The sequence below is a fragment of the Triticum urartu genome, chromosome 2A (genome assembly GCF_056163025.1).
Source record: "Triticum urartu cultivar PI428250 chromosome 2A, HENAU_Tu73, whole genome shotgun sequence".
Classification (NCBI taxonomy): domain Eukaryota; kingdom Viridiplantae; phylum Streptophyta; class Magnoliopsida; order Poales; family Poaceae; genus Triticum; species Triticum urartu.
In genome coordinates, this window is record NC_141874.1 from 78,857,737 (window position 1) to 78,872,528 (window position 14,792).

General features: G+C 48.1%; 2 protein-coding genes and 2 pseudogenes across 2 annotated transcripts; 2 read left to right on the top strand and 2 right to left on the bottom strand.

Annotated features, from left to right (window-relative positions):
- Positions 1-2,904: 2,904 nt before the first annotated feature.
- Positions 2,905-4,026, top strand: LOC125541049 (putative pectinesterase 66). Its single transcript, XM_048704540.1, has 2 exons — positions 2,905-3,126; positions 3,216-4,026. Exons 1-2 carry the CDS (start codon positions 2,912-2,914, stop codon positions 4,024-4,026), a joined length of 1,026 nt encoding a protein of 341 aa, XP_048560497.1. The 5' UTR covers positions 2,905-2,911.
- A 1,597-nt stretch (positions 4,027-5,623) lies between these two features.
- LOC147983892 (uncharacterized) lies at positions 5,624-7,166 on the bottom strand (annotated as a pseudogene).
- Positions 7,167-7,776: 610 nt separating this feature from the next.
- Positions 7,777-8,655, bottom strand: LOC147983893 (uncharacterized; annotated as a pseudogene).
- Positions 8,656-10,075: 1,420 nt separating this feature from the next.
- On the top strand, positions 10,076-13,943 carry LOC147983894 (uncharacterized). The gene is made up of 5 exons (XM_087540903.1): positions 10,076-10,150; positions 10,249-10,392; positions 10,804-11,163; positions 11,220-11,551; positions 13,751-13,943. The coding sequence occupies exons 1-5, from the start codon at positions 10,076-10,078 to the stop codon at positions 13,941-13,943; spliced, it is 1,104 nt and encodes a 367-aa protein (XP_087397029.1).
- The last annotated feature ends 849 nt before the right edge of the window (positions 13,944-14,792 follow it).

Below are 14,792 nucleotides of genomic sequence, written 5' to 3' on the forward strand. Positions count from 1 at the left end.
TCTATAATTTTGTGCGCAAGCACCAAAATGTTCACAGCTTCCCTCTTTGATGGCTTCAACAACCACCTTGCAACCCGATGCTACAAATCTCCTCTGATTATAGAGACCATCTGCATGCGCAAAAGCTTCTCTCACTGCCAAAGTCTCGAGTGTTGTAGGATCTTCAATGCTAATGAACACAACAGAGCTGATGCTGCCAAGAAGGTGCCACTCTAATCACGGCACACTGCCCCAAATGGGCCAAAACAACTGACCCTTGACACCGCACCATCCATATTTATCAGTCCTAGAGAGGTCTGTGTCTTCTTGCTCCCTGCAAACTTGTGTGTGCAAATGGCACAAAAAGTGTGAAAAGAGGGAAAACTGGGTGCCCTCCCTTCTTTGATTTAAGTCAAGTTTCTTCAGATCTGGCATAGTCTTTAAATTATAACAGACATGTTCATATATTCATATTTTTGTGAGTCTAAATAGAACTTTTTATAGTTTTGTAAAGATAAGATTATTTACAAGACTATGTTAGTTTATAGTTTTTACTGAAAGCGAGAAATAGAAAAAGGAAAAAAAATCTTTATTGGGCTGGCCTTAGTTGCTTTATCATGCCATGGCCTGTCTGGTGGTATTCTGTGACAATTTCCTCATAAAAATCATTACACAAATGGGCCCCCTGAGTCCACATTTAATATGTGTGAGATGGAAATCTAAAAACCTTCACAAATTTAGGCCAATTTATGACAGTGTCTGAGGACATAACTGAAAATCCATCATGGATTAATATATTTCTTGTAGTGGTCACTATTGGAGGTTGTTTGTTCTTATCTTACAAAGACAATTGATTATATATTTTTAATACTAGGAGGTTTGTTTCCCAACTTGATTGAGTTGTTTAGAGTGAGATGGTGCACTTGAAACCACATAATTTTGGTGACACTCTAAACAAATTTAGAACATGTACATATATTTTATTATTTGAGATGCTTTTTATAGGCATGTCTCGGTCATCGAGACGTGCAACGTGTTACTCAGACTTGGTCACGTCACTCGCCATATAAGATGTGCATTCCTCAACTACAAACTTGTCTTACTATAGCTTAATCAGGTCAACTTGATCTCATCGCTGGAACTTTATCGTCTCACTTTAACGAGTTCACACCAAGGGAAGGCTAGTGTTAGTTCATAGCATGGCCATAAATACCAAAGAGCGCGGGACTGTGGTGGCTGACAGATAGGAGAAGCTATAGTGGCCAAAGATGGTTGGAATCAAGGCATAGCATGGAACTATTCGCAAAAAAAGGGAGAACATGGAACTCAATGCTAGAAGAAAACAAAAGGCATGATGAGATCAGACAAACTAGAGAAAGATGTACCCCATATGAAAAACAACATCTGCATATATGAAGCAATAATAAGGGATGATAGGACCAAAACATACTAGAGAAAGATGGCCCTCGTGTGAAAAAATGACATGTCCAGGTCTAAGCACCACATTATTTGTGTTGTGTCTCATGTGGGACTGACATAACACTATCATGCAACAGATCTAGTCCCTTCAACCAAAACGCATCCTCTCAGTGAACAACCACAAATGCATCCTGCCGGTAACCATGCATTTTTCATTCTTAAAACATGCAATTTCATATTCTCCTCCCACTTCTCATCCTCCTCCTTCCACTTTAGATCCATAGTTATCGTCACCATCATATATATGTTCTCCCCGTGATCGCAAACATGCGTTCAACCCCCTTTGTCTCGTCATGCTTCGTCACTGCAGTTGATGTCTTGACAGTAGTACGACACTTGTTGTGTCTTAATTACCACCTACCTTACACGGTTTGTCATTCTCGATACGTATCCAAACATGTGCCATCCCCCCCCCCCCCCCCCCCCCCCAAGAATAATATTTTGTTGCAACCCTCTAAGGTTGGGGTCATTGGAGATCCAATCATTTTATGTATCCAACAAGCTTCAAGATTGCTCTGGGTTGATCGCAGGACACTAGTTTGCTAGTCGCGTAATGCGTATCCCTTGTGCCTCGGTTTGGATTTACAAGTTAGTGATGCCCCACTCCCCTTGTTTCCCAAGATGAAGACAAGTAGCTACACCGTGACAAGTGCTTCTGGGCATGAAGACAATGTGCAAGTTTGACGGTGAATCTGCATGTTCGACCAGATCGGAAATGGCTCGAGAATGAATAGGCTAGTTAGTAAATCTATTTCTCATACGGTGTCCTTTTTGTAAAATGAAGGGCCTAGCTAGTAAATCTTTATTTATTCGGTGTCCGTATTATAGTTGTCCCGTAATTACATTTGTTACTCAATCCAGTTGCTGGGTCCTTCAGGACCCATTCCTATGTTGGAAAACCCCAAGCCACCAGATTGAGCTCCTACTACAATGTCATGCTGCAACATGAGGCATTATCAAGACAAGTAATATTATGTATATCTACATTCGGAGGTAGTATGGAAGAAGAAAAAATATCCATCCAGCAAGTGGTAGCTTGATTTTCTTCGAAATCTTCATTTCTAAATGGAGCTGCTTCGAGATCAATCGAAACCACCCATTTCTAACCATATTGCCATGCATTTTCTTAATAAAATACCGCCATGTTTATACTTTATACAGTAATCAATAGATATATTCCCATATGGTAAAAATAAATTAATACCTTGTACTAAAAAGAATTTAATACCTGCCAGCGCAGAAAACTATACAGTAATGTTTCCCTTCATATTTTTTTTGCATGGAGTTTTCCTTTCATACTACTCATTTAGAGGTAGTACATTAAGGCGTATATAATCACCAGCCAAACGGTGAAAAAAGGGCTGTATTAATACGTATGGGACTCGTATGCGCCTGGTTGGATCGATTACTGTCCTCCACATAGCAAAACGACCAAGATAGGTGAGTAGGAACAATGGAGTGCCACCGTACTGTTAGTTCGGTCGTGCTCGTGCTCGTGCTGCTGCTCCGGTGGCCGGCGTGGAGCTCTGCGTCGGTGCCCGTGTCGAGGACCATCACCGTGGACAGTAAAGGGGGAGGAGATTTCAGGAGCATTCAGTCGGCTGTGAACCTCGTCCCGGACGGCAACCGCGAGTGGGTCAGGATCCACGTCCGGGCAGGGGGCTACAGGTTCGTCTTGCTACACAGTTCGGTATTACTTCAAGACGTGGCAAGCAAGTATGGTTATGAACTTATGATGGTATACGTGGTGCATGCAGGGAGAAGGTGACCATCCCAAAGGAGAAAGGCTACATCTTGCTGGAAGGGGACAGCCCCTCGAACACGGTCATCTTCTTCGATGACTACGTCCATGGCAGAACCGACGACCTGATGCGCCAAGGCGCCAACGCGATGGGGACGCTCGAGACCGCCACCTTCAGAGTCTACGCCAACGACTTCGTTGCCCGGGACATCGCCTTCACCAACACGCACAACGGCGTCAACAAGAGCAACGCCTCCCAGGCACTGGCGGCGCTGGTCGACGGTGACCGGATCACCTTCCACCGCTGCGCCTTCAACGGCTTTCAGGACACGCTGTGCGACAACACTGGCCGGCACTACTTCCGTGAATGCTTCATCAAGGGCGGCGTTGACTTCATCTTCGGCTACGCTCGGTCCATCTACGACGGCTGCACCCTCGTGTCCAACATACCCTTGCGGTCCGGCCGCCATGCCGGGTGGGTGACAGCGCACGCCAGGCGCCACGCCGGTGACCCTGGCGGTTTTGTGTTCAAGGGCGGGGAGCTCCGAGGCACCGGGCGCCAGTACCTCGGACGCGCGTGGAACAAATACGCCACGGTCGTTTACTACCACGTGAACATGTCCAGCGTCGTCGTCCCGCAGGGGTGGGCTCCGTGGTACGCCGGCAACAATACTAACGATGTCCTGTTCGCAGAGGTTGGGTGCACCGGCCCCGGGTCAGACATGGCCAGAAGAGTGCCATGGGAGAAGCATCTCAGCAAGGCAGAGGTGAAGAAGTTCGTGGACATGAGCTTCATCGACGACGGTTGGCTAAGCAAGCAGCCATAGCCGGGGATCGATTGGATCACGAGTAGCTGGCTGCACACATATAGCATAGGAAATAGAAAGGATGAATTGCGAGCTTACACTCATTTCACCTTGCGCGCGGTCTAGAGAGGAAGGGGCCGGGCCTTCTTTTTTTTCACAGGAAAATGACTTTATTTCTCAAACAATAGAAAGGTCATTTACAGTAAGGTGAGAAATAAAATCCGGGATTGAACAATCCCCAACTTTAGAAGATCTACTACTATGGAATTTTTTTACAATGCTATCCGCTGCTCCATTACCCTCACGAGAATAACTTCAAACACGGACAAGTTTAGCACCAGTTCTTTGCATTCCAAAACCACAGCCACTTCCGTTACAAAATACTCTTCCTGATTTAGTGCATCGGCAGCAACCAAACTATCAGATTCGATGATTAGTGAGCTGCACCAAATCTTCGCTGCCATGTAGTAGCCATTGCGAATAGCCATTATTTCCGCCATATTCAGAGAAGGGGCATGCGGTATAAAGCATGAGGCTGCCATGACAAACTCGCCATAGTCATGGCGAGCTACTGAACCTGTACCTCGCGTCATATTTTCTGCGCAAAAAGACGCATCCCTATTGAATTTAACTATTTCTCTCTTTGGTATTTACCACATGTGATCACGCGTCATCATTGGTCGGTTATGAGTTGCAGCACGGACAAAGTTTCTTGCTAGAACTTTGATGGACATCGCCGTTTGATCTGATTGACGGAATGTTTCACCTTTGATAAACTGTCATCACTGCCACCAAATAAACCAGCTACCAACTGCAATAAGTTCAGCCATTGGTAACTCACTTATACAGTTTTATCGTCTCATAAGGCTGGTCATAGTGGAAAGTAAGAGTTCATAGACTTTTAATATGCATATGTTACTAGTCTATGTTACTATCTTTAGAGTGGGTAGTGTCATATCACTACTCCTAATGTCTGAGTTGGTTGAATAGTATCATGGTTTATTTTTGTCCCACCACTTTCAACCGTTTTTTTTCACTGGTTTTAATTCGTCTCCCCCAGCCCCCATCCCACGCAGCCACCCAAAAAAAACCGGGCGCCTTGCCTCTCCCCATCGCTGGATCTGCTTGCAGATCGTCATGGTTAGACGGCGGAGCATCACATCCGCGACGCGTGCGTGCTCGTCGAGGAAGCGGCTCTCGAATCTGCCATGACGTAAGGGGCTCGAGATGGCCACCACCGCCGCCGAAGACCAAGCCCCCACCTTATCCAGAATCACTTCCTCGGTCGTGTTTCGCCGCGACCATGCCTTTTCTGCGGGTGTAAGTAAACCACTTCGTCCTCTCTTGTGCTCTTTGTATCCATGCCATGGTCATCGAGCCATGCCAAATTCTACGCTGGCCATGGGATTTTTCTAGGATTTGGGCTTGTGGTGACGGTCTTCTATGTCCAGATCTGAGGGTTGCCTCCTATTAGTCGGGAGCCCCACGTCCCGGTCCTCGTCGCCCATAGAGCGTGCCGCCCCCTCTCCTATCAATCCCCAGTCTAACGCCGCATGCCAATGGTGGTTCGGGCCCTGATCCAGAGAACCGCGGGGCCACCCTATGGCGGCGCGCAAGGTTAGCGCTGGCTGCTGACTGGAAGGAGAAGCCGAGGGTGACGGAGGAGCGACGCTACTTCCTCTGCCTCACCGTCGCAGCGGCGGTTCAGCATGGCATGGCGGCCAGTGGCCCCGCTGGGGCCGAGGACTGATGGGGCTGAATCTCTCAACCCCTCTTCTTCTTCCTCTAGCTGCTGTCTCTCACAACTTAAGGAAGAAACACAGGAACACAAGAAGTTTGGTGAGCTGCTGTTTCACACAACCGAAGCTCTTTTTCTTCTCTCTATTCACTTGTGTTGAAATAAACATGCTCTACCACACTTAAGTACCACGCACGCACGCACGCACAGCCTGGGCACACTTGCCCACTAACACCACCAACAAACTAGCGCATGCACGCACTAACCCAGGCCACTAACACACACATGCAGCTAACAAGAATTGACCACATCTACTACTACGGACCTCTTCTCAAGGCCTCAACAGACTCCTATCCATCAGCTCCAACTTGTGCAGGTCGTTCCCTTCAGAGCTTCATGCATCACCGTCTCACACGGCAAGCTAGCTTCACGCCACAGCTTGGACTTTCTCCATGCATGCTCTCAGAACTGAAACATCCTACTCGTACGCATCGCACGTACCTCCACACAGACAAACTACTACATACTCTAGCTACATGCAGAAAGAAAGCAAACTAAAATGCGGATACAATCAAGATTAAACCTAACATTCTCCTCCTTAATCTTGATTCTTCACTCGTGACGTAGCATTCAGAGAAGAGCCGGCTCGTCCTCGACGCCGAGTAGTGCCTTCTCCTTGTTGTCCTTCTTCTTCTCCGGACACTCCCAAGCAAAATGCCCAAAGTCATCACAGTTATAGCACTGTACCTCGCTCTTGTCTCTGCGCCCTCCACCACGGCCATGTCCGCGGCCACGGCCACGGCCACCACGGCCGCGTCCTCGCGATGAGTCATGCCCTCTCACCATGAGGAGCTGCTCTTCTTCACGTGCCGTCTCCCGCCCCTTGACGAGCTCCTCGTGCGCCTTGAGTGAACCAATGGCCTCCTCCTTGGCCATCTTGTTGGTGTCGCCGAACAATGCAATCGATGACGCGACGTGGATGAATTTGTTGGAGACGGCTCGGAGCAGCTTCTTCACGACGTACTTCTCCTCCATCGCATCACCAAGCTCACGGATGCGCCCCACGAGCGTCGTGAACCTCGCCGCGAAATCATCCACGAACTCCGCATCACCCATCTTGAGGCCATCAAATTCCGAGCGCAAGGATTGAACCCTCGCCTCTCGGACGCGCTCGACGCCCACATGCATGGAGCGTAGCGCCGCCCACAACTCGGCTGCGGTCTCCTTCTCCGCAACTCGCAGCAGCGTCGAGTCGTCGATGGACTGGGAGATGATCGTCATGGCCATCTCCTCCTTGCCCTTGTCGACCTCCGATGAGGCCTCGCGATCAACGGCACCCCACGCGCCGTTGGCGCGCAAGAGGTACTTCATCCTCATCGCCCATGCCGCGTAGTTCGTCCTCGTGAGCAGCGGGAATGGGAGCTTCCCCGCCGCCGTTGTCGCCGCTGTCGCGGCAGCCGCCGTCGCCGCCGAGTCGCTCGGCACCAACGCTCCACTCGTTGAAGAGTCACGCGGCATCGCCTTCGTCATCACCTAGCTCCGATACCAAATGATGGGGCTGAATCTCTCAACCCCTCTTCTTCTTCCTCTAGCTGCTGTCTCTCACAACTCAAGGAAGAAACACAGGAACACAAGAAGTTTGGTGAGCTGCTGTTTCACACAACCGAAGCTCTTTTTCTTCTCTCTATTCACTTGTGTTGAAATAAACATGCTCTACCACACTTAAGTACCACGCACGCACACACGCACAGCCTGGGCACACTTGCCCACTAACACCACCAACAAACTAGCGCATGCACGCACTAACCCAGGCCACTAACACACACATGCAGCTAACAAGAATTGACCACATCTACTACTACGGACCTCTTCTCAAGGCCTCAACAGACTCCTATCCATCAGCTCCAACTTGTGCAGGTCGTTCCCTTCAGAGCTTCATGCATCACCGTCTCACACGGCAAGCTAGCTTCACGCCACAGCTTGGACTTTCTCCATGCATGCTCTCAGAACTGAAACATCCTACTCGTACGCATCGCACGTACCTCCGCACAGACAAACTACTACATACTCTAGCTACATGCAGAAAGAAAGCAAACTAAAATGCGAATACAATCAAGATTAAACCTAACATTCTCCTCCTTAATCTTGATTCTTCACTCGTGACGTAGCATTCAGAGAAGAGCCGGCTCGTCCTCGACGCCGAGTAGTGCCTTCTCCTTGTTGTCCTTCTTCTTCTCCGGACACTCCCAAGCAAAATGCCCAAAGTCATCACAGTTATAGCACTGTACCTCGCTCTTGTCTCTGCGCCCTCCACCACGGCCATGTCCGCGGCCACGGCCACCATGGCCGCGTCCTCGCGATGAGTCATGCCCTCTCACCATGAGGAGCTGCTCTTCTTCACGTGCCGTCTCCCGCCCCTTGACGAGCTCCTCGTGCGCCTTGAGTGAACCAATGGCCTCCTCCATGGCCATCTTGTTGGTGTCGCCGAACAATGCAATCGATGACGCGACGTGGATGAATTTGTTGGAGACGGCTCGGAGCAGCTTCTTCACGACGTACTTCTCCTCCATCGCATCACCAAGCTCACGGATGCGCCCCACGAGCGTCGTGAACCTCGCCGCGAAATCATCCACGAACTCCGCATCACCCATCTTGAGGCCATCAAATTCCGAGCGCAAGGATTGAACCCTCGCCTCTCGGACGCGCTCGACGCCCACATGCATGGAGCGTAGCGCCGCCCACAACTCGGCTGCGGTCTCCTTCTCCGCAACTCGCAGCAGCGTCGAGTCGTCGATGGACTGGGAGATGATCGTCATGGCCATCTCCTCCTTGCCCTTGTCGACCTCCGATGAGGCCTCGCGATCAATGGCACCCCACGCGCCGTTGGCGCGCAAGAGGTACTTCATCCTCATCGCCCATGCCGCGTAGTTCGTCCTCGTGAGCAGCGGGAATGGGAGCTTCCCCGCCGCCGTTGTCGCCGCTGTCGCGGCAGCCGCCGTCGCCGCCGAGTCGCTCGGCACCAACGCTCCACTCGTTGAAGAGTCACGCGGCATCGCCTTCGTCATCACCTAGCTCCGATACCAAATGATGGGGCTGAATCTCTCAACCCCTCTTCTTCTTTCTCTAGCTGCTGTCTCTCACAACTCAAGGAAGAAACACAGGAACACAAGAAGTTTGGTGAGCTGCTGTTTCACACAACCGAAGCTCTTTTTCTTCTCTCTATTCACTTGTGTTGAAATAAACATGCTCTACCACACTTAAGTACCACGCACGCACGCACGCACAGCCTGGGCACACTTGCCCACTAACACCACCAACAAACTAGCGCATGCACGCACTAACCCAGGCCACTAACACACACATGCAGCTAACAAGAATTGACCACATCTACTACTACGGACCTCTTCTCAAGGCCTCAACAGACTCCTATCCATCAGCTCCAACTTGTGCAGGTCGTTCCCTTCAGAGCTTCATGCATCACCGTCTCACACGGCAAGCTAGCTTCACGCCACAGCTTGGACTTTCTCCATGCATGCTCTCAGAACTGAAACATCCTACTCGTACGCATCGCACGTACCTCCGCACAGACAAACTACTACATACTCTAGCTACATGCAGAAAGAAAGCAAACTAAAATGCGGATACAATCAAGATTAAACCTAACAAGGACGAGCATGGGCGGCTGCCGACAACGAGCATGGGTGGTGACGTATGGGGAGAGGGCAGCGGTGGCGTGTAGATGATATTTTTTTTAGAAATGGAGGAGGACCCCCGGCCTCTGCATCTGGATGATGCATGCAGGCACTTTATTAATTATTCACACAAGACCTTACAAAGTCATACAATAGAAACTGAAGCCACCGTCTAGGCAACAAAAGTGTCGCTACTCCTATCCAAGTGATGAAGGGATGCTGATAGTCTGGGCCTAGTACCAAACAGACCTCGCAGCCAAACTTAACATCTAAGAGAGTGAATTGCAAAAAACCACCACATTTCAGCTTAGGTTTGCAGGAAACTCTCTTCTACGTTTTTGCTGCAGAAAACACAGATTTTTTTTTTCTAATCTTTTGCAGAAAGCACCAAACCTCCTGTTCGGGCAGTTTAAAAAGTATTATGACAGGTGGGACCCTGTCTTGTCGACGTGGCTCACGGCCGCGAGCTGACGCCGTCTAACGGCGCTACAGTGCGGACCGGTGTGCCGATAGAAACCAGCTCAGCTCTCTCATCTGCCTCGCCCTCTCCTCTCGTCACTCTGCTCTCCTCTCCTCACTCTGTTCTTCTCCCCTGACGCCGCCACAACGCCGGTCGCCGTTCTGCTTCTCCCCCATGGCCATGGTGTCGTGGAGCGACGAGACCAGTGAGGATTCAGTCATGAACATCTCCTCCTCCTGCGATGGCATCATCAAGGTCAGTTTGCTACAGCTAGGGTTAGGGTTAGTGATTTGGGGATTTTGTGAATGAGCTCGAGCTGAACCTAGGTTTATCTTTGCTTGCTCCTCCAGTAGCTTCCATCTACGATGCACGATCCGAATTTCAATGGCACTGACACAGATGTGAATGTTTTATGCGAACATGGCGAGTCGGCCGAGCGCTTAGTTGCATTTGAAGGGATGCACACGGGTAGGAGGTTTCTAGGATGTGCTAAGAAGGTATGATCCTTTAGAAGTGAAGGTGTTCATCGTGTTCATTGCTGAATGTGCTAAGTTTGGTATTTCTTTACCTTTACCTGGCATGCCTTGTCATCAGATGGTACACATTATTTATTGTGGTTAGTGATTACTGCTTTGTTTATCAAGTTGTTAAGCTTGGTTAAGTGCTTAGTCTTTGTTTATGTTTTATCCAGTGAGTGGATGGTTGTCATTGTTTATTATGGTCAGTGCTTAATTACTTGTTTAACAATGGTTATTGTTTATTTGTTTGCTGTGTGATATGTTTGCTGCACATATTGGACCCCCTGAACATGTTAGCTTATGGAGTATGGCACTTAACAGTGGTCTTCAGCCTACTCACTTAGATGATTCTTTATTGTTTTATTGGAGCGTTTATTGTTTATTTTATAGGAAGGCATAAACTGTGGAGTAGTTCAATGGATTGATTTTGAATGGCTAGACTCAATGGAGAAGGCATTGGCCAAGTTATGGGATATGTATGAGGAGAGTAAGTCAGGTAGGACCAATGACAATCTGGAGAGTTCCTTTGTAATTCACAACCTGACAGAAGAGAAGAAGAAACTACAGGACAATTATGACAGTCTGTATGCTGATGTCAATGCTCTCTTGGATGCCCAGCAACAGAGGGGTCTGGAGTTGAGCAATCTGAAGGAGCAGAAGCAATGTCTTGATGTGAAGATTGCAGAGCTAGAAACTGTAGTGGGTAACTTGAAGTCAGAGCTGGCAAAGAAAGAGGAGGAGAAGAAGAAAGTACAGGAGGACTATGACAGTTTGTATGCTGATGTCAATGCTCTCTTGGATGCCAGCAGCAGAAGGGTGTGGAGTTAAACAATCAGAAGGAGCAGAAGGAATATGTTGATTTGAAGATTGCTGAGCTAGAAACTGTAGTGGGCAACTTGAAGGCAGAGCTGTCAAAGAAAGAGGAGGAGAAGAAGAAGCTGCTGCAAAAGTATGAGACTCTAGTGAACCTGACAGGTGCTCAAGCCAATGTGATTAGGAACTTGAAGTTCAATCATTTGAAGGAGAAGGAAAGGCTGACAGAAGAGAGGCTTAAATTGCAGCATCACATTTCTGAGCTTCAAAAGTCTGAGGAGAAGATAAAGCAGAAGCTTCAGGGGGTGAAGGCCATCTTAGATGAGTAGGGGTGTCTTCTAGTATGATAATCATCTATCTGTATGTAGATGATAGTCTTTTATGCAAAAATTTAGTATGAACTTGGTCCTCAACTACTTTAACTATGTATTTTGTGATCCAAGGTGTTGGATCCAGCAGTATTGTAATGTAGATGATAATCATCTATTGAGTACTGTAGTTTGAATTTGTGAACCCAGTAATTTAAGTATGTATGTTGTGATCCATTGTGTTGGATCCAACCTTGATGAACCTTCATGAATGTGAGTCAAATTTGATGTTATATGCTTTATGTGCTTAGTACATTTTGGTTTTAGATGGTTTAGATGATTATCATCTATTCAGTAAGTAATTGAACTTACTATTTTGTTATCAATGGGGTTGGATCCAATTTGACCAAGATTTGATCGATTCATCGACAGAATAGGTCTAGGGGTACCTTGACCACCATTTCATCGATTCATCAACAGAATGGCCCTAGGGGCACCTTGACCCTCATGTCATCGAATCATCGACAGAATGGCCCTAGGGGTACCTACCACCATTTCATCGATTCATCGACAGAATGGCCCTAGGGGTACCTTGACCCTCATGTCATCGACAGAATGGCCCTAGGGGCACCTTGACCACCATTTTATCGATTCATCGATAGAATGGCCCAAGGGGTACCTTGACCACCATTTCATCGATTCATCGACAAAATGGCCCTAGGGGCACCTTGACCACCATTTCATCGATTCATCGACAGAATGGCCCTAGGGGCACCTTGACCACCATTTCATCGATTCATCGATAAAATGGCCCTAGGGGTACCTTGACCACCATTTCATCGATTCATCGACAGAATGGCCCTAGGGGCAACTTGACCACCATTTCATCGATTCATCGACAGAATGGCCCTAGGGGTACCTTGACCACCATTTCATCGATTCATCGATAGAATGGCCCTAGGGGTACCTTGACCACCATTTCATCGATTCATCGACAGAATGGCCCTAGGGGCACCTTGACCACCATTTCATCGATTCATCGACAGAATGGCCATAGGGGTACCTTGACCACCATTTCATCGATTCATCGATAGAATGGCCCTAGGGGTACCTTGACCCACATTTCATCGATTCATCGACAGAATGGCCCTAGGGGCACCTTGACCCTCATGTCATCGATTCATCGACAGATTGGCCCTAGGGGCACCTTGACCACCATTTCATCAATTCATCGACAGAATGGCCCTAGGGGTACCTTGACCACCATTTCATCGATTCATCGATAGAATGGCCCTAGGGGTACCTTGACCACCATTTCATCGATTCATCGATAGAATGGCCCTAGGGGTACCTTGACCACCATTTCATCGATTCATCGACAGAATGGCCCTAGGGGTACCTTGACCCTCATGTCATCGATTCATCGATAGAATGGCCATAGGGGTACCTTGACCCTCATGTCATCGATTCATCGATAGAATGGCCCTAGGGGTACCTTGACCACCATTTCATCGATTCATCCACAGAATGGCCCTAGGGGCACCTTGACCCTCATGTCATCGATTCATCGACAGATTGGCCCTAGGGGCACCTTGACCCTCATGTCATCGATTCATTGACAGATTGGCCCTAGGGGCACCTTGACCACCATTTCATCGATTCATCGACAGAATGGCCCTAGGGGTACCTTGACCACCATTTCATCGATTCATCGACAGAATGGCCCTAGGGGCATCTTGACCCTCATGTCATCGATTCATCGACAGATTGGCCCTAGGGGTACCTTGACCACCATTTCATCGATTCATCGACAGAATGGCCCTAGGGGCACTTTGGCCACCATCATCAACAAGTGTTTAATTTTCCTAATAGTAAGGCAATAATCAACAAGTGTTTAATTTTCCTAATAGCAAGACCATCATCAACAAGTGTTTAATTTTCTAACAGCAAGACCATCATATGGATCAAATTGAACATGGTAGCAGCCAGACCATCATATTGATCATCAAATTGAACATGATAACAGCAAGAACAACATCATAGTACATAATTCTCATAAAAGCAAGACCATCAATAGTAGTTATTACAGTACGATAACATCAAATCAGCATAAGTTCCCAAAATAGATAATAGCAATTAGCAGTTTTGCCTGATCACATCATCAACAGTTTTTCCAAAGCACATTAGTTCCCTGAAGTATAAAAGTAATCCTTCAGCCTTGATGGTTTCTTCCTCTGTCTTGGTGCCAAGAAGGATGTCCTAGCTGGAGGTGCTGAGCTGCTTGGCCTCCTAGCTGGAGCTACTGAGCTGCTTGGCCTGCTTGCTGGAGCTGCTGAGCTGCTTGGCCTGCTTGCTGGAGCTGCTGTGCTGCTTGGCCTGCTTGCAATAGCAATTAGCAGTTTTGCCTGATCACATCATCAACAGTTTTTCCAAAGCACATTAGTTCCCTGAAGCATAAAAGTAATCCTTCAACCTTGATGGTTTCTTCCTCTGTCTTGGTGCCAAGAAGGATGTCCTAGCTGGAGTTGTTGAGCTGCTTGGCCTGCTTGCTGGAGCTGCTGAGCTGCTTGGCCTGCTTGGTGGAGCTGCTGTGCTGCTTGGCCTGCTTGCTGGAGCTGTTGTGCTGCTTGCCACTGGTGGTGTCCTGTTTGCTGGAGCTGCAACAGATGAAGCTGCAGTAATAGATGTGGTACCCTCTGTCCTGTTTGACTGCATTTGAAAATGGCAGCAAGTTAATACATTCAAAGTGGTACAAAACAGAAATAGATGACATCAAGTATGCCAACAGAGACTAACCCCATGCCTGTTCTTTCTCATTGCTAGAGCTGGCTTTAGTGTTTTGTGGCAAGATGTGTATCTGTGACCCACGAGATTGCAATTGCTGCATGTAATTGATGCCATCCTAAATGTATCTTTAGGTGCTGGTGGCTCAAACTAGCTCCTTCTCCTTTTGGTTTGCTTCTTCCCTGGTTTATCCTTGAAAACTGGGGGTTCTATGTCTCTAGTTTTGGTCTTAGGCCAGAGGTCAGGTCCAGTTACAGGAAATATGATGGGACTGTATGCAGCCAGATACATAGGCTTTTTGAAGAAGTTATGCACAAAATCTTTAGGCCTTAATTTGGCTTTGGTAATAGCAGAGACTGCATGATTGCATGGCACTGCAGTCATATCCCATTTTCTGCACCCACATGTCCTGTGCTGCAAGTTAACTGCATAGGTATTCTCATTGCTTGTCACTTGGTAAATATTTGGCCCAGC